The sequence below is a fragment of the Orcinus orca genome, chromosome 16 (genome assembly GCF_937001465.1).
Source record: "Orcinus orca chromosome 16, mOrcOrc1.1, whole genome shotgun sequence".
NCBI classification, from domain to species: Eukaryota; Metazoa; Chordata; class Mammalia; order Artiodactyla; family Delphinidae; genus Orcinus; species Orcinus orca.
Genome location: NC_064574.1, coordinates 66,760,372 through 66,780,552, shown reverse-complemented (window position 1 = coordinate 66,780,552; position 20,181 = coordinate 66,760,372). Strand labels below are relative to the sequence as shown.

The 20,181-nt window shown below is 48.4% G+C and overlaps 1 protein-coding gene across 1 annotated transcript in view; it reads right to left on the bottom strand.

Annotated features, from left to right (window-relative positions):
• Positions 1 to 15,579: 15,579 nt before the first annotated feature.
• OTOA (otoancorin) overlaps positions 15,580 to 20,181 on the bottom strand; it is a 71,146-nt gene continuing 66,544 nt past the window's right edge. Inside the window, exons 28-29 of the mRNA XM_004268569.3 lie at positions 18,657 to 18,852; positions 15,580 to 16,155 (exon numbers count right to left, since the gene is read on the bottom strand). Coding sequence (XP_004268617.1) covers positions 16,085 to 16,155; positions 18,657 to 18,852 — 267 coding nt within the window. The 3' untranslated portion in view covers positions 15,580 to 16,084. The remainder of the gene's footprint in view (positions 16,156 to 18,656; positions 18,853 to 20,181) is intronic.

The following is a 20,181-nucleotide window of genomic DNA, read 5'->3' as shown; positions in this document are numbered from 1 at the left end:
GCTGGGCAATAAGAACAAGGCCCTGATCCTGTGGAGCTTATGATCTAATAGGGAGATACAGATGTTAAGCAAATCATCACAAAAAACAAATAATTACATACTGTGAAAAGTGTTCTGAGAAAAATATATCACTCTTGCAAGAGAATAGGAGGCCTGCTTTAATTTGGAAAGTTAGAGAAGTGATATTTTAAGGTGAGAGTGAGACCATGTCTTAGTCTGTTTGGGTTGATAAAATACCAGACATTGGCTTATAAACAACAGAGATTTATTTCTCATAGTTCTGGAGGCTGGAAATCCAAGATCAGGGTACCAACATGGTTGAATTCTCATGAGGGTCCTCTTCTGGGTTATGGATGGCTGACTTCTCGTTGTGTCCTTACACGGCAGAGAGCAGGGAGAGACAGCAAGCTCTCTTGTGACACTTATAGGGGCACTAATGCCATGCATGATGACTCCACCCTTCTGACCTCATCTAATTCTAGTTACCTCCCAAAGGCCCCACCTCCTTATATCCTCACATTGGAGGGTAAGGTCTCATATGAATTTGGGGGGGACACAGACATTTAGTCCACAACAGACTTGAAAGATAAGTCATTTCACTGGTCCAGAGTGGAAGGAAAAGTGTTGAAGCAGAAGGGAACACTTTTGGAAACACATGGCTGGCAGGGACCAGACCCTGCTGGGCTTCACAGGCCACGATTAGAGTTTGGGGTTTTACGGTAACGTTAAGGGAGACTTTGATGGTTAAAATGAAGGGAATCACTTTAGCAGATGTGTATTTGTTTGAGGTTTCTCTGGCTTTTGTTGAACAGTCCAGGCAGGAGACAAAATAGAAAGTGGAGGGATCAGGTGAGAGGCTGCTGCCATGGACAGTTGAGACAGGATGGAAGTCTGGAGTGATGACACAGGAAACAGAAAGAAGTGGGTGAATCAAAGGTAGGTTTTGAAGGGACAACAGACAATACTTGGAAAGATAGCGTCTGTTCAGAAGCAGAGGAGTGAGAGAGGCAGAGTGTCGTGAATGACAGCAGAGCATATGACGCATCCCCTTTGGAAACCAGTCTTCCAGACCCTCTCCAGCATCATATCCAAGCCTCAGTTTCCTCCTCTATGAAACGAGGACACCACCACTTACCTCTTCAGGTGGTCGTGCTGATTGAAGAGGATAATGCGCGGAGAGCATCAATGGGCAATGCTCGAAAATGGTCTTCTTATGATCATCCCCTTTTTGCCCCATATCGCCAACCTTGCCCTTTGTAATATTACTATTCTTCAAGTGAGCTAGATTTTGTCCTCTCTTTGCCCGTCCACTCACCTCCACCCAAACCTCCTCTCTATATTCCATTTGTGCAATAATGAGGTTACCCCTTCTCGGTCCATAAGTGCCCCCACCGTCAACGTCCACGTCCAAGGCAATTTCTTCTGGGATGCTGAGCAAAGAGCTGGGCTCTCCTCTACCATCAGCAGGTCCTTTAGGTTCTATGATCTATTTAACAGTCCCTCATCTTTCATTATTTTTTATGGCAGGTGGGTCAGCTAGATTTGTCCCATCATGGTTGCTAGGGCATTTATTTACTCAAGAAAATGAAGAATAAAATATCTTCCAACAAGGTATTCTGGATATGCTCATGGCCCACACACAGTTCTCAAGGAAGAGTCCTCTCTCCCTCTTGATGAGGAAAATCATATCGGCTCCCTCACAACAAGGGGATGTCATCACGGAAATTTCTAACATGTAAGTTGTTGGCTGTTCTCATAGAGCTTAATTGCAACTCCTTGGGCCAGGAGTTAACAGAGTTTGTGGTAGCTGCTTCTGGACAATACCCCAATTAAGTCAATTAAGTAATTAATAAATAACTAAAGCTTAAAATCAATTGGAATAGTATTATGCCAACATCAATTTCTTGTTTTTGACAATGTAATCGGATTACATAAATATCGTTGGGGGAGCTGGGTGACGAGTATTCGGAACATCTGTAACTCTTGTACATCTTATGTTATTTTAAAAGAAGAGGTTATAATTTGAAAAAGCAAATGCAACTTAAAAAATTAATTATGGCAAATCTGGTTTTGAAACACTCTGCCATCGTACTTCTGCTTGCTCTGAGGAGGAACAAAATGCGTCACAGATCATCAAAGCTGCAAAAGCAGAATGGAAAGTCACATAAAAACTCAGGCAGACACAAGGCAGCAAAAATACCTCATTGACAGAGTCGGAGTTTCAAGCCGATTCTCACAGAAGCCTGGGTGGTAGCAGTGGTCCCCAGGTCTCGTGGCAAAGTTTATCTCCTATTCTGGGGCTCTCAGGACCCCAACGCAAGAGCCCTCCACCAAGCCAGCCAGCCCCAGGGCCGTCCCCACCTTCCTCAGCCTAAGTCCTGAGAAGTTCACTGGGCTGAAATGTCCACCACAAATTCGTTCTCCCATAACCCTTGGTACAAATGTCCCCAAATACGCCCGGTAAATTCACAAGCTGGACTGAGAATAACAACAGTAGCTAACACTGGGCACGTCCATCATCTTAATTCCCATAACACAACCAAGAGTTAGATAAAAGAATCCACTGTTAGGAGCTTCCCTGGTGGCGCAGTGGTTGAGAGTCCGCCTGCCGATGCAGGGGACACGGGTTCGTGCCCCGGTCCGGGAAGATCCCACGTGCCGCGGAGCGGCTGGGCCCGTGAGCCATGGCCGCTGGGCCTGCGGGTCCGGGGCCTGTGCTCCGCAACGGGAGAGGCCACAACAGTGAGAGGCCCGCGTACCGCCAAAAATAAAAAATAAAAAAGAATCCACTGTTAAACCAGCAATTCTAAACCAGTGGCTCTTCCACATGGTTTCCAACTCCCTTGGTAATTAGGGCCTGTCTCCCCGCCCCACCTTCATTTCTAACCCTTCTGGAAACCTTTGCCTCCTCCTCTGAGGTCAGAGAACTTATAAGTAAAAAAACCCCATCTTTTGAGATGTGGAGGGAGGGGTACAATCACTCTTGCCTTAAACCAAGATTATGAAAAATAAACTCGAGAGAAATTTTAAATGCCTTTGAAAAGATTTATAAATTAAATAGCATTTGTCCATCTCTCTGCTCTTTAAAATTATCACGCATGCACCTGAAGTTTAAGCAAAGAAATCCATTAAACAAACAAGCCCAAAATCATACAACACAGATTCAGAGGTGTATCCCTTCAGTCTAATGAATGTCCAATTCAGAAAACCATTTTGTCTTCAAACAGCCCTGAAGGTTCTTATCTTTGCTATCTTTCTGTATTGTTAGCAGTAATATTACATCTTTGAAAAGAAGAAAAACATTATTCCCAGAGCTAAAATGGAAAAGGCTTTGAACTATTTAGGGATAAATCAACCCATAGTTACCAATAAGCTGAAAAGAATGAAAGAGACTATTTCAAACCAAGTAGGCCCCTCTTACATATACAGTATTCAAGTGTTAATTTCCAAATCAGCCTTAGAATATGCACATATACATTCAAATTCTGCTGAAATGTCACACAAGCCCTGGTTCAATCAGATAAACAATTTAATTCTTTCTCTAAGGAAGGAAAACTCAAGTAAATCTTCTAGACCCTGATTCAGGTAGATATTACCAATCTAACCTCGTTCACCAGGATGGCATTCCTTATAACTTATACACAAATTTACCTTAACTTCATTTAAATTTTAAAGTGCTTCTCTCAGCTGAGTGGCTGAGTTTTGTAATGAGGAGGAATAGAAGGTACCCGCAAGGCCTTCAAGCACAGTTGGACTGTGTGTGCACTTCACAAAGGCACCTGACCAAGGTGATGAATGAGGTCAGAAATCAAGTCCTCCCTCGGATCACTTGTTAAGCCACCTGGCTTGGTTCAAGGAGTTTCAGCCAAAGGAAGGGATGCCTTTTGGTAATTGGTCCACTATACCGAGAGGAGGAACTTCTTTTGATTCACCTGTACAGAAGTGGTACCTCTTTGTAATTCACCTGAAGAACCATAGGTGCCAGCTGTGGCCCTGGACTCCACACACCTGTAGTCTGCCACCCCCAGGTGATGCACATTCCACTGTAGGGAGAACCAGGCTTTTGTCCACAGCCATCCCCAGATCCAGCCCTTCCCTGCTACTGTCTCTCAGCCTTCACCCTTATTTTCAACTTTGAACTTCCAGTTCCATGTATTTCTAGACCCATTCTTTCTGATTCTTATTTTACCTAGAAATTTAAGTACAGATATTTCCTGGAATACTCAGCCCTTGACATGTACAGACACATACAGTAAAGCGCACCATACAGTTATTTCAGAGATAAAGAAAATGTCACATTACAGATGAACACACGTCTGGTGCCCAGATGAACACCAAAGAACCTCAGTATCTGGAATTTACTGTCCTGTCTTATAGGATCATATGAAAATAGCTGGACAGATTGCCAGCAAAGTTAGGGGCTATGTTTGTGATAGGTTCGATTTAAAATATAGGACACAGGGCACATGGGGAATTCACCTCAGGGGCTGCTGGAGAATCTCAAAGAGATAGATTGTTATGCTCTGGAGTTTTATGACAGGCCTCTCTGATCAGGAGACACATGCAAGTACATCAAGATGCTGTCAATACAGAAAATCAGCCGGGTTTCAAATAGAAGCCCCAATCTGTTGACTAGTCAGCCACTCTTTTTTTTTTTTTCCCTTTTTTTGTAAAACTTTTTTCCAGCTTTATTAGGGTATAAATGGCAAATAAAAATTGTATGTATTTAAGGTGTACAACGTGATGTTTTCATAGATGTATACACCGTGAAATGCTTACCACAATCAAGCTAGTTAACATATCCACCTCCTCATATAGTCATCTTTTCTGTAGTGAAAACACTCAAGATCTACTCTCAGCAAATTTCAAATATACAATATAGTATTATTAACTGCAGCCACCATGCTGTCCATTAGATCCCCAGGACTTACGCATTGTACATAACTGAAACTTTGAACCCTTTGACTAACATCTCCCCATTTCCCCCAACCCTTAGCCCCTGGAAAACACATTTCTACTCTCTGGTTCTGTAAGTTCAACTTTTTCAGATTCCACATATGTGAGATCATACAGTATTTGTCTTTCTGTGTTTGGTTTACTGCACTTAGCATAATACCCTCCAGGTTCATCCATGTTGCTGCAAACAGCAGGATTTCCTTTATTTTTTAAATTGAATAATATTCCGTTGTATGTATATACCATATTTTCTTTTTTTTAATTTATTTATTTTTGGCTACGTTGGGTCTTCGTTGCGGTGTGCGGGCTTCTCATTGCGGTGGCTTCTCTTGTCGTGGAGCACAGGCTCTAGACACGGGCTTCAGTAGTCGTGGCATGCGGGCTCAGTAGTTGTGGCTCTAGAGCGCAGGCTCAGTAGTTGTGGCGCATGAGCTTAGTTGCTCCGTGGCATGTGGGATCTTCCCAGACCAGGGCTCGAACCTGTGTCCCCTGCATTGGCAGGCAGATACCTAACCACTGTGCCACCAGAGAAGCCCCAAAAGCATAGAATTTAAAAGGCTTTTCTCCAGTGGCATGTACTTCTCCTTCACATGCAACATGAGAACGTGATTCGAACACTGTCATTAGGGCATTTTCTTTGTTAGATGAAAATTTTGTTTGCATGCATTTTTCAATAGCTTTGAGCTGTTGAATAGCAATATATGCAAGAAAGAGCTGAGAGACTTATGTACAGATATTTTCTAGATCTATAACCCGCACTGCTCCCCAAGAAAGATGGGCTGTGTTGACAGAGAGGGCATTGTTCTGCTGGACACCTGGAGGAGTTTGTCAACGAGTTTGGGAGCAGACGTTAGTAAAAACGAAAAGTCTCTACAAAGTGGACAGAGGAAGAATTGAAAACCCTAAGGAAGATAACAGTCAACGAAGCTGGACACTGCCAAGTTGAAGAGTGCTATCAAGAGAGAGCAAGACAGGGCTTCCCTGGTGGCGCAATGGTTGAGAGTCCGCCTGCCGGTGCAGGGAACGCGGGTTCGTGCCCCGGTCCGGGAAGATCCCGCATGCCGTACAGCGGCTGGGCCCGTGAGCCATGGCCACTGAGCCTGCGCGTCCGGAGCCTGTGCTCCGCAACAGGAGAGGCCACAACAGTGAGACGCCCGCGTACAGCAAAAAAAAAAACAGAGGATTCTGCAGCACTGATGGGTCTGAGGATGCAGAGAAATGCGTGCTGGATGGGTTAGTTAGTCATTCACTGCGAGATGTGCAATACAAATCCGACTTTGGTCTCTCCATTGCAATCATCAGTAAAGTTTAGATTACTGTATTAGCTACATATCAGTGCATAACAAATCACCCCAAGACGTAATAGCTTAAGACAACACACCTTTATTATCTCACAGTGTCTGTGGGTCAGGAATTGGAGCCTGGCTTAACGGGGCCCTCCGCTTCAGGGTCTCTCACGTGTTGCAGTAAAGGTGTCAGCCAGGTTTCATCTTAAGGCTACACTGGGGAACACGTTGTTGGCTGAAGGCAGCTTCTCATGAGCTGCTGGCAGAGGCTGCCCTCAGATCCTTGCCGTGGGGCCTCTCCCTAGGGCCACTTACAACATGGCGGCTGGATGTAGCAGAGTGAGCAAAGAGACAGCGTGTCTGAAAGAAGGAAGTCCCAGTCTTTTGTAACTTTATCTCAGGGACAACATCTGGCTACATTCTACTGATTAAGAACAAGTCACTGGACCCAGCCCACACTCAGGGAAGGGTGTTACACAAGGGTATGAACACCAGGCGGCAGGGGTCATTGGGGGCCACCCTAGAAGCTGCCCACCACATTTACCCACTAGCACTTTCGTGTGAATGGGTTATTATTTGAGATGATTCACACCTGGGGCAATGAGGGGCAGAAATAGCATACAATTAGGAGGATCCCAGAGGCAGCGATTCACCAGGAATTCACAGAAACCCAGGTGGGGCTTTGGTTTTTCCTTGGTCATGAAACTGGGGGGCTCCTATAGCTGGTTCATGTTGTTATAAAGCAGAAACTAACACACCGTTGTAAAGCAATTATACTCCAATAAAGATGTTTAAAAAATTTTTTTAACCAAAATAAAAGAAACTGGGGGGCTCCTCACAGGCTGGATAGATTCAGCTGACCCCAGATTAATTTGAGAATTGTATCCAGGGTCATTAACTACAGGTGCAGTGCCCAGCTAGCTATTCCTGAGCCAGAAGTGACAGGAATGCATCTTCATGACATCAATAACAAACTTCATCAGATAAATGAAGGGCAGCATTAATTGATCTGACTCATCCATGCTGGAGGAGGACAACCACGCCAAATCAGAGGGACATGGGAGAAACTTCTTTGGGACTTCCTTTGCATTCTTTGGCACTGGATGTTCTAAATGGATCAGTCTGGTCCTGGCAGGAAAAGAATGGCACACTCAAATGAGGTATTTGAAGAGAGTTTAATGAAAAGAGTATTGCAGAGGTACAGGCAGGGTTAAGAGAAAATAAGGAATGCGAATTACCCTGGAATGGTCAGCAGTGGCAAGCCCTTACCCCCAGGCTAAAAGAGAAAGGGATAGAGAGGCTTCTGGAACCCAGAGAGCATTGTAGCTGTCAGAAAGAGCCGTCCAAAGGAACTGTGGCCTTCACGGAGGATGCGACCCTCGGGCTGGCAGAAAGGGAGTCAGGACCCTCCAATCTCCTGCTTGGCCCCACTGCCCAATCCCAGATGCAAGCCAGAGGCAATGATACGAGTGGCGAGTGGATCTGGAGGTCCACACAGGAAAACATCCAAACATAAACAAAACACCTGGCAGCTTGATCTGCACTTCTAAAAAGTACAGAAGTCATAGCAATTCTCCTAGGAAAGAGCAGACATGGGTAAGCTCTCTAAAGCTGCCATTCCAACCGGCATGGAGAAACACAAAATAGTTTTTAAAATAAAGCTACGACTGCCCAGGACTAGAGGCTTTACTGGGAAGTGTAATACAGGTTTTTGAGCCTGCCTCGGGATGCTCTAAGAGTGTCAGTCCTTGGGGAGGGTGGGAAGTGAAGAACCATAATATTGTATTCACAGAGATCCAGGCAGCATTCTTGCATATCAAGCTCCTTTCTTTCATTGCTTTAGCCAAGTACTTGACAAGACTGGTATGGGTGTTTGACTATGGGAACAGTCATGAACTATACACAACAAAGAGAAAAGCGCCCCCCCACCCCGCCCCTTCTGTGCAAAGACCAGGGAGGCCTTTACCAGAGGTCATACGACAAGATGCTGCTGGCTGCCAGTTAGAAAATCGGCCTTGCTAAGAGCAGGCTGCAGTACCAGCAGACCCAGGCCGTACAGGAGAACTAAAGGCCCCTGCCCTGCACCCCAGAATTCGTGCCCTGCATGACGCTAAGTCAGGAGGGAAAAAAGCAGGAGATGGTATTGGCTGCCGTGGGGGGACATGAGGCACCACCCTATTGGACAAACAGATCCGAACTTAAGTACTTGGAGTCAGCCGGATATGACTAAGCTACCTGAGGCCAAATTCCCAACTAGGAAGGCCCCCCGGAGGGTGAGTGTCATCTCCACAATAAGCCTAGGGCTCAAGGCTAAAACCTTGACCATTAAATGGCTATTTCATCATCTATGTAAAGATAGTTTTTAAAACCAGGGTCCCTGTAACCCATCAGACACTCAGGTGCATCTGAGCCAATTTCAGGCAAAAACAGTGTTGTTAGGGGCCCTGGGAAGCCAAGATATCCATAAACTATTTGTTATAGAGAAAATGACACTTTGTGATCAGCTGCACCCACCATAAAAAACAATCTGCAGACACCCAAAAATTACGAAAAAGGAAGGCAAGAGAAGCCATTCCAACCAGGTGTAAGCATCAGAAAACCCAACCCAGTTTTGTTCATGTAACTGAATGATCCACAGGCAGACCTGCAGGTATGGTTTGATCCAGGCTCCGAAAACTATTACCAGAACCTGGGTTTTCTCACATCATCCCTTAACTCCATTCTTCTCATTCCATTTCTTAATTCCATTCCTTCATACAACTTCTCACAATTTCAAGATGGCTGAACAGTTCAAGTTCAGAAGGAAAGAGAATCTTTCTCTCTCTCTCTCTCTCTCTCTCTCTCTCTCTCTCTCTCTCTCTCTCTCTCCAACAGTTGAATAAAAATCCCAGCCCTGGCTCCCCGATCAATCACTGTGGACTGGGGAATGAGAAATGCTGACTGGTTTCAGTGAATCAGAGCCCAGCACTGGAGCTGAAGGTGGCATTGATTCCACCTAATCCACGTGAGCAGAAGTCCCAGAGGAATGTTCCCAAAGGAAATTCACAGTATTGTGGGGAAGGAGGAACTGATGCTAAGTCACTATAAATGACAAATGCAAAAGATAAATAAACATACCAGGCTTCCCTCCTGCCAAGAAGCAAAAGATCCTAGAGGGAGAGACAGAAAAGGAGTAGGATGCCCACCCAAGGAAACTTTGCTGGGGTGGAGGGAGGCGGCAGGGGGTGCTCATGCTTGTGGACAGGTTTCCAGGCTCAGCTTAAATTCCAGAGCGAGTCTATTTCAACCAAAAATGGCCACCCAGCTCTCAGCTCCGTGTACACCTCAGTCACTGCCTCCCCTGCATTTGTTTCCCCTTATTCCGTGTCTTAGTTTTCTATTGCTGCTTAACAAATGGACAGAAACGTAGCAGCTTAAATAACACACATTTATTATCTCATAGTTCTGTAGGTCAGAAGGCTCAGCATGGCTCAACTGGGTTCTCTGCTCAGAATCTCACTGGGCTGAGATCATGGTGTCACTGGAGCCGGGGTCTCATCCGGGGCTGGGGTCCTCCTCCAGGATGGCTGGTTGTTTGCAGACTTCAATTCCTTCTGATTGTATGGCCGAGGTCTCTGTTTTCTTGCTGGCCATCAGCCAGGGACCTCCCTCTCCTCCTAAAGTCCACCCTGGGTCCTTGCCATGTGGTCCCCCCGTAGGCTGTCACATTCTGAACAGTTCTGTCATCAGGAAGGTCCCGGCTCCTTTTAAGGGTGTACCTGATCAAGTCAGGCACACCCAGACAATTGCCCTTTTGATTAACTCAAAGTCAACTGACTAGTAACCCAGTCATGGGAGTGACATCCCCTCACATGCACAGGTTCTGCCTGCCCTTGGGGGGAAGAGGTTACACGGGCCGTGCACACCAGCGAGTTTGGGGCCAGTTTAGAATTCTGTCTACACAGTTTGGTAATTGAACTCTTCTGGAATCAGCCCTTTCCTGTTCAGTCAGTGTGATTTGGGGTAGGGTTTGGGGTAATCTCCTAACCTAGCCTCAGCCAACTGGTGTACTCCACCATCCCAGAGACAGTGGTCAGTTCAGTGACGTCACCGGCCCCAAGCAGGCCCAATCAAAGTGAATCCAGGGACTTTTGCTGACATGACCAGGAAGGACCAAGTTCTCTCTCTCTCCCAATGATGCTAAAGTATTAGGCTATGAGTCTAAAGCTGATGGTGGCCACCATGAAAGTAGAGCCTGCCTAGGAAAGAAGCCAAATCTAAAGTCAGAGTCAAAAGATAGCAAGAGGGAAGCCAACTCCTGGGGATGTTGTTGGAGCTCCTGGATCCAGCTAGGCCTGAATCCAGACCCTTTCCCAGCTCTCAGCAGGGATATAAGTCAAGAGGTTCCAGATACACCACCTACAGGTGACGTGGAGGGGCTCCTGCTAGGCTGACTGCTCACCCAGCTGTGTGGGGAGGAGATGCCATCAGGAATCAGCAGCATGGAGGTGAGGGTAAGTTCTCCCCCCATGTCTGGGATACAGGGAGGGGCCTGGAAACAAAACCCTAAGTTAAATCTTCTAAGATAACGTTCACCAAACTGAACTGGTACAAAGACCCCTTTTCAAGGAAGCGGCAGGATGGAAACCAAGGGAAGCCCAACAATACGTGGATGCGAGACGGAACCCAGAGGAATTCTGGGAGCAAGAGACACCTTTTCAAAGTGGCCCTGGTGTCATGGGAAGAGGGGAAAGACCCGTGGGGTCCCACCTCCTGCCACGTTCGTTTCATTCAAAGCCACAAGGCAAAGCCCTGTGATGCCTGCGAGGCCCTGCCTGATCTGGCCCATGACCTCTCCAACCTCATCTCCTGCCTCTCCCCCACCCCACCCCTGTGTCACCTTGCTGGTGCTCAGACTCCTGGAGCTTCAGTCCTGCCTCTGGGACTTTGCACTTGCTCATCCTTGCTATCCTGTCTGGATATAGATACAGATGTTGATATAGATGTAGATGTAGACGTAAGTATAGGCATAGGTGTAGGTGTATGCACGCTGCCCACACCTCCTTCAAGTCTTTGCTCTGTCAACATCTTCTCCATGAGGTTTCCCCTGACCACCTGGTTTCTACCTAAAGCTTGTTCTCTACTCCCACTCCCACCACCACCCGGAGTTCCCAATTCTTCCTCCAGATTTACTTCTCTCCATAGTATTTATCACTATCTGATTCGTGCGTGTGTGTTTATTATGTGCCTCTCCCAGCTCCTGGCAGAACGTGAGCTGCACGAGAACCGGCTTGTGTGTACTCTGCGTCTGTCGTGCCCAGCACGGGGGTTGGCAAAAAGTGGGTTCTCAGTAAGTTTTTGTTAAATGAGTATATTCTTATCATATCTCCCCAGCTCCCCTGGAGCTGAAGTTTCCCAATATTTGCCTGATCAAAGGTCCTACTGAGTTCGGTTTGGTGTGAGGAGGAAAATGAAACATTGACATATTCAACAAATATGTCATGAACACCAACCATGACCCAGCCTACTGGGGACTGCTGAACAGGAGGAATATGGCAGTGAACAAGACAGTCAAGGTTTCTGCCCACAGGGGCTAAATGCTGGTGAGTTTTCATGCCCATTCCTCCAATCCCAAATCCTTCCTGGTGTGAGAGGTCCTGGAGCTGACTGGACACTAATGGGAACCCGCCAGTCCACCCATCAGTCTCAGGTTCCCTGACCCAAGATGTCAAGGTGGAGAGTGGGGTCTCGATGGGCCTGACATGACAAGGAGCAGATGAAGATGATGGGGGAGATCCGCAAGGGAGGGCAGCTCAAGGCCAGACTTGTTGACCTCAGTCACTTCAAAGTGGCTTCCAGCTTCCAGTGTGAATGGAGGAGATGACACACACCTGGGGGAGAGCCAGATGGCTTCTTCAACTGGGGCATTCTCCCCTGAGGATGGGCCGACACACCTATGCCATGTGCTATTACTTGACCTGAAAATTCTTCTGGGAGACTCCAGCTTACAGAGTCTTGACAGTACCAGGGAGTGTAGCTAAGCTGTAGGCTGGAGGGAATGATGTTGGATCAGTGACTGCTCAAGGGGAAATAGTTCAATAAGTCATTAGATATGAAATCTGCATGGCAGAACAACCATGTTATGGGCATAAGCTCTGACCCCTGAGCATCTGGGACCTGATTTCTATGACCCCTGATCTTGAAAATGGGAAACAAGTGGAAGTTAGGGGCCATGACGATGTATCAGGTAGCACAGCACTTGACAAAGAGCTTCACAAATGGGCATGGGTACATGGTAAATGATGGGAATGTGAAGAAAGGGATAGAGTGCATCACCTTCCTATCCCCAGCATGGGACCAGCACTGTGCACGGAAGGCATGTTGATGACATGGAGTATAAGTCAGCTTTGGTTGCAGTAACAAATAACCCCCAAATCTCAATGGCTTCCCTTAACAAATATTTATTTCTTGCACATGAGTATTCAGGTTGGCTGTGGCTCTCCTGGGCTCGGCTGAGCTCACCTGGGTTCTGCTGCTCTCAGCTTGGCTCCAAGCTGTGGGTTGGGCTCAGGTCTGCTCCTCATGTCTCCTCACCCACAGGTCTCCTCACATGAGGAAGTAATTGCCAAGAGGTCAAGCCAAATCACGCAAGCGCGGCTAAGACTGCTGCTGGTGGACCGTCATTCATGTCTGCTCAACGGCCAAAGCCCAAAGTTAGCAGGTAGGGAATTAGACTCTACCTATTGAATTGCATGACAAAGCCACACAGCAAAGGCTTGGATATTCCATCCTAACAGAGGGAGTGAGCAGAAGATTTGAGAACAATCGTCTAGTCTTCCTACCCACCCACCCTGCAGCCAACAGGACTGTTCCGGAGGGTCTCAGAGACTGGAAGGAATTCCTCAGGGCCAGAGCTCTCCTGGGAAAGGACAGCCCCTCCCTCCAGATTTCATCAGCATGTATCTGATCTGGCTCATGAAAAGCCAGGATGAAAGTGAAGGCAAACAAGGTAGGTTGCAGATGTCTCCAAGGATCAGACAAGTTACGTCCCTTTCTGAAACAATCAGTACCTGGGGCAGTGGAGGTCGAGAAGTGTACAATGACCCTCCTGTGGTGGCTGAGAATCCCAAGAATCGCTGGACGTCCTGGATGGATTTGCAGAGAGGACACTCACTTCTAGAAGGCTTCAAGACATGCACTTCGTAGACGTCCCGCTTAGACACTGTGTGGTCTGGAATTCTGCCGGGCTTAATTGTTTATTATATACATGTTTTATAGGGAGGCAATATAGATGTTTTAAAGGACCTCAGGAGGCAAGGGTGGGCAAAGAAATTTTAAGGACAAATAAATACGGAATATTTAATATTAAGTTGTTTACTGTCTCTTCCATGACAGCATTTCTTCAGTAAAGCCAGGTAAACACACACACACATTTGCACACGCACCCACACACATAGCCACCTGTCCTTGGCAGTGGAGCCCATCCCAGCAGCTGTGGCTGAAGCCCTGGGTTCCAGGACTAGAGAGAATAGCTTAATTCTAAGCCCCACTGGATGGTAGGCTGCAGTTGCAGAAAGACTCCCACTCCCATCAAGCCTGAAGGTGGGGTTCTGTAAAAGGATATAGCTGCGAGATATTCAAACATTTTAATAACCAGTACAGCACAGGTCCTGACCGATCAGAGCCATGGCCAGCACACTGTGACCTGCATGCCAGTGTCCGTGATCTCTGCAAACAGCTGGGAGAAGTTGCAGAAGGTGGAGGCTGGGAATCCAACGGTACGGCTGACACTGAAAGGTGAACGGGAGTGGCACCTGCGCTGTGACCCGCTGCTTTCCTGTGTGCAGAGGACTGAGCATTTCAACCGCAGACCCCAGGGGTCCTGCAGGGCATAAGCTGGATTTGTCTTCCTGCCTGAGGCAATCACCAATTATATGTGCTGTGAGGCAAGCTGGCCTCCCGCCAGAGGAGGAGAGGACGGGATCTACAGAAGCTCTCTCTGATCTAACTCATTAGAGAAGTTCAAGAATACCCATCCACGAGGCAGCACAGGGCAAGATAAAAAGTCAGGATTTAAATCCTCACTACTGGAGAGGCCTCAGACAAGGGTTTCTTACCTCTCTCGGGCTCTGTCCCCTCATCTGGAGAAAGGGAGCCAACAGCATCCACCTGGCAGGATCGTGATGCTGATGACATGAGCTAATGACACAGCTAAAGCCCTCAGAGGCAGACTTAGCCTCCCAAACAGGACCTGCTATTGTCATCCACGACGGGAGGCGCAAGCCAGGAATGAAACCAAAAACAAAGGATCAGAAGGGAAAGTGAGACGCCAAGACTACGTGATATTGGCAGCGTGAAGTCCAACGCAAACGAGATTGTTGTTATTGTTCCTGCCCAGGATAATCCAAGGCTGGAAGAAAGTGGGGATACTGAGCGAGGTCCAAGGCCCCTCCGATGGGAATCTGGGCAGACACATTCTCACCCAGCGTCCCTCTCCAAGCAGCTGGTCCAGCCCAGCTAAACTGGGGCTCGAGTTTGTAACAAGACAAACGATCTGTGCTAGAGAAGCAGCATTAGTGCCCACTTCCCTGCCAGGATGAAAGAAAACCGGATCAGACCCCAAGTAACACCCGCAGGGCCACACCCTGGTCTTTCAATTTTCTGTAATAATCACATGTGACATCTGAAAACACACCAGCCTCTATAACATCTAGCTATGATGCTGTTTAAGCCCCACCCACCTCTGATGGAACACCAGAGGTTTCTGGACACTCAAGCAGGCTCTTCTTGTCTCCAGATGAGACGTCTACTGTGGATGTGACCAGGAAAAGGGCACAGAACGTGCTGGTGGCAGCACAGAAGTACTCAGGATGCCTAAATTGCCACCTAGGTGATGTGGCACGAAACAACTTTGTTGGCTGAATTTGAGAAGGCATGACACCTGGGAGGCGGCAACGCGCCCCTTCCTGAACCAAAGGCCAAGAGCGTCCTGCGAATTTCCAGAAGTAACTCCATCCCAGCCTCCAAAAGGATTGGGCCAGAGGGTGCGTTTGTTCTGCTGTGCCAAATTCACAGGAGTGACTGGCTTACACAGTTTATTTTCTCTGATTTCAACCCATCCCCAAAGCCTAGAGCAAGAAGAAGAGCCACCACCTCCATCAAGAAAGGAATATTTTGAAAGTTTCACCGATAATTTCACAGCCATTCACTCAGCCGCCTCCCAAGGAAATGGAAGGCATCTGGAAAATGTATGTTAAAATTGATTCAACGTTGAGCCATGTTAACTGTTTTAATTTCCAAGCAATGCCATGCCCACCAAAACATCAATTAGTCCCAGCAATCAGGCAGGAGTATTGGCGTCTGTTGCGGGATTCATTTATTTCAGCTCTGCGAAGTATCCAAGAAGGAGAAATCCAACGCAGCCCATAGCTCCAAGGAGGGGAAATTAAGCCAGAATTGAAGCCATATCAGGCCCTGGCAAAAACGGCGCCTTTGCCTGCACCCACTGCTCTCCGGCATCTCCCTCTGGAGGGAGGGCAGTGACTTGTACCAAGGTCTTCATGCTTTGACAGGAAACACCCCTCCCTCCCCAGCTTCTCTGTCTCCAAGCTGGAAAACTAGGGAGACTGAAATGAGGCAGAGAATGCCTCCCGGCTGAGGACACGAGCCAGGTTAAGAACGTGCGAGAGCATTTTCAACAATTATTCTTCCTTTTAGTGCTTCTTCAATGCCAAGGCCCCGGAGTCTCCCTGCCCCCACTGAGGCTCTGAGTCGGGGTGCGGGACTCCCACCGTCTGCAGCGCCCTCGGTCTCCACGTGCCCTGGGCGGCTGCCTGGGCCCCAGGGCAATGCACAAATGCCGCTCACCACACGAGCCTGGGCATCAGGACCAGCAGAGGGCAGCCCAGCCCAAGACGCTGGGAGACCCAGGCTCCTAAAAGGAAACAAGACAAGACAAGAGTGCACAGGAGGTCTCAGCAGCCCGCGGAGGGTGGACACACCACGCCAGCTCCCTGTGCCTCTCCCTGAACCACTCACTAGATCTCGCCCAACCTTGGTTTGCTCAACTCCTAAACAGGAATAATGACCCCAAATTGCAAGGGACGGAAAGGCGAATTAAATGAGACTGTGTGAATCAGCGACTACCAGAGCTGCCTTAATCATAAGAGTCACCTGGGGAGAATGCAAAAAACGCAAATTCTGGGATCCTCCCCGGGCAAGCTCTGATCCGGCAAGTCTGGTACCAGGCCCAGGGATTTGGAATTTTAAGTATCACTCCCAGATGATTCGGATGATGAAGCAAATTTACGAAACGAGAGATTAAGTGCCTGGCCCACTGGAAGGGTTCACCCAGCTGCCAGCCCCAGCTCAGGCCTGTGGGGTGAAAGGAAGGGGAAGGAATCTAGGCTTCTCCTGCCTGGCGAGCATCCATCAAAATTACACATGCCCAAACCCTCTGACCCAGCAATCCCACGTGGAAGAGTTTACCCCGCAGATATACTTGAACAGATGCAAAGTATATAAGGTCATCCGCCGCAGCACTGCTCGTAACAATATAAAAATAGAAACAACTGAATTGTCATCTACAGAGATCTAGTTAACTACAGTTATGCCGTAGCCAGAGAAACAACAATCGCACGGCTCCTAGGTACGGATATGAAGCTACCTCCGAGGTACACTGTCAGGTGAAAAATGCCAGGCACAGAACAAAGTGTATAACAAGTTTTGTAAAAGTGCAGGGATAAACTATGGATATGCGTAGAGTATCTCTGGACAGATACACAAGCTGGTGACATTGGTTGCCTCTGGGGAGGGGAGCTGGGCGACTAAGGAACAGGGGATGGGGGAGATAGCTCACTGCACACCTTTTCAGACCTTTTGTGTTTTAAACCAGGTGCATTGCCTATTGTGTGCGTTATATAACATACACAAAACACTGTAACATTTTAAAATAACTTTTGAATGTATGCATATTATATTTCAATGAAAAGGCTTTAAGATGATAGTAAGTGGCTCTGGTTTGCAGGTGCTATGTCTGGCCACTTGTGGCTGCAGAAATTGGGAATCCCCCAATTTGCTATCCCCAAGGGAGGCGGGGGCAGACCTGGAGACAACGAAGCTTGTCTCTCTGGATTTTGCACTCACTCTTCCCTCTACCTGGGACACTCTCCACCTGGCTGGGTCCATCTTCTCTTCTCTTGGTCTGCAGCTTAGGAATCACTGTCTTCTGGAGGTTTCCATGGCCGCTCCCCGCTTTCCCAAGCCTAGGTAGCTGCTTCTCCCGAGCATTCCCTGGGGGCCTGCGTCCCCCCCTCACAGCACTCCTTGTACTGCCTCATGGTCGCCAGGGAGCAGCAGTTTCCCTCACCCCCATGCTGGACTGGGAGTTCAGAGAGGACAGAGGACACGCCTGGCTGGTTCACAGTTGCCTCCCCAGAGCCCAGCACCAGCTTAGTCCAAAGGCGGTGAGAAGTGGGAGAGTGAGGGGAGGGGGAGAGTAAGACAGGCAGGGAGGAAAGACAGGAAGGAAAGCCACACCCCCGGCCCCTCTGTCTCAGCTCAGCCCTTAGTCACCACCACCACCTTCTGCTGCTTTCCTCCCCTGGTCTTACCAGATTTGAAATCTTCTTTATTTATGAGAGAGCCTTACCTGCCTTACTCACCTCTGTATTCCCTGCTCCTACCGCAGGCTTGGCACATAGTATTACCAGGTGCCCAGTATATGTCAATTGAATTTATTAATTAATACTGGACGGTGAGGAGGGAGGAGTAAAGGAACCACTGACAGGACTTAAGTCCTAAGAAATTCTGATTCAGTGGGTTCTGGGTGGGGTCCACGGGACTGGCAGTATTTCAAAGCTCCCCGGTGGGGCTTCCCTGGTGGCGCAGTGGTTAAGAATCTGCCTGCCAATGCAGGGCACATGGGTTTGAGCCCTGGTCCGGGAAGACCCCACAGGCAGCGGAGCAACTTAAGCCTGTGCGCCACAACTACTGAAGCCCGCGCTGTAGAGCCCGCGAGCCACAACTACTGAGCCCACGTGCCACAACTACTGAAGCCCGCACGCCTAGAGCCCGTGCTCCGCAACAAGAGAAGCCACCGCAATGAGAAGCCTGAGCACTGCAACAAAGAGTAGCCCCGCTCGCCGCAACCAGAGAAAGCCCGCGCGCAACAACGAAGACCCAACGCAGCCAAAAATAAATAAGTTTTTTAAAAAAGGCTCCCCCGTGATTTTAAGGTGCTCTGGAGTTGAGAATCATTCACATGTGCTCGGTAGGGCCTTTGGATTTTTCTGGGAATGCAGGATCTCCAAGGACTGTCAGAGAGCCCACCCTGAATTTTAGGAACCTTCCCGCTGCCCCGGGTCTGGCAGGGCGGACCAAGGGACTAGGAAAGGGATTAGGAGTCGGGGACCGGGCTGGGTCTGTCCGGCTCACCTGGAGGAGAAAGAGAGGCGGGGGTCCGGGTGGGGCTGGCGCTCGGAGGCGCGTCCAGCCAGGAGCGTGTCTTGGCGCCATCTAGCGCCTGCTGGAGGCTCTGCAGCTGCAACATGCTGAGCTGCCGGCGCTGGGCTGGGGTCACGGCCGCGGCGTTTTCCGGGCCCAAGAAGGCGATCTGCTCCGCGGACAGCTCCTGCAGGGGAGAGGGGGCAGCGCCCTCAGAGGCGCCCCTCCGCGGCTTTCGCAAATCTCGGCCATCCGCCCAGCACCCGCACACCTTCGTCGTACCCATGTGCTCCTCTTTAGGATTTTTACTTAAAATCAGATCACTCTTTCACTACTAAAATAAACTTATTTTAAAATGAAAAAAATTTAATGGAAATTTCCAAAAGTGGAAAATTGGAATGACTCGCAATAAGTACTCATTTAAAATATGCCATAATAAATAAAACGACACTGTTGAATTGTAGCTCTATGTGTTGGCCAACGATGTCTGAACCTGAGGCCTCTTTAAAAACAGAAAAAAAAGTGTTATAGAGGTGTTAAATACATTTTAGCTCCAAATCGAGACTTCCTCCTCCAAGTAATCAGTAGTAAAGGAGAGGTGAAAAGGTGACAGTGTTGTTTAATGCAGTGCGAGGTTCCACCCCACCCCACCCCCAATGCTTCAAGTCCCCCACCTGAGAAACACTGATGTGGAGGAGAAAACACACACCTAAAAGGCAAAGACCTGAATCTGTGTCCCGGCTCTGTCACATAACAGCTGTGTGACCTTGGGCAAGTTTCATAGCCTCTCTGGGCTTTTGGACTAGATGTGGGATGGCACAGATAACTCGTCTTCTAAGTGATTCTAACCCTTGCTGCTGAGTCCTGTGAGGGCTCAGCGAAGGGAAAGTACAGTAATCCATTAGTGATGTCTGCCATGGACACCGGAAATGGGAAATTCTGCGGAGAGCAGAAGTCCTCTGAAGGCCCTGAACAAGATGTTTTCTGAAGTCGCTTCCATCCTAGAGAGGACTTGGTGACTAGTTCCAGTAGGTGTGGAATGAGATGGGATGGCAGGGGCCTCTAAAGTCATCCTGCTTATTTTCTAAGGGCCCCATAGATTCTGAGCAAGGGGGTTCTGCTCCTTCACCCCATCTTCTTCTCTCCTTCACCTTCTTCTTTCCCGTCCAGGTTGATGCTTCTCTGGAATCATGTCATGCCCCTGCTTAGAACCCTTCCCTGCCACCTCTCCAGGCCACAGCTCAAGCTCCTGAACATGGTAACGAGCGCTTCAAGCTCTGGGTCCTGCCCACCTCTGCAGCGTCCTCTGCGCTGGCACACTTCACTCCTGGAGAACGGAGGTCCATGTCTGCAGCCCCAGAAGGCAGCACTTCCTTCTGCTGGAACACTGTTCCTCCCTCTCCACCTAGCTAACCCGTCCTGCAAAATTCAGCATCACCTCCCCCCCACCACAAACACACACACACATGCACACACACACACACACACACACACACACAGAGGACATGCTCTTCTG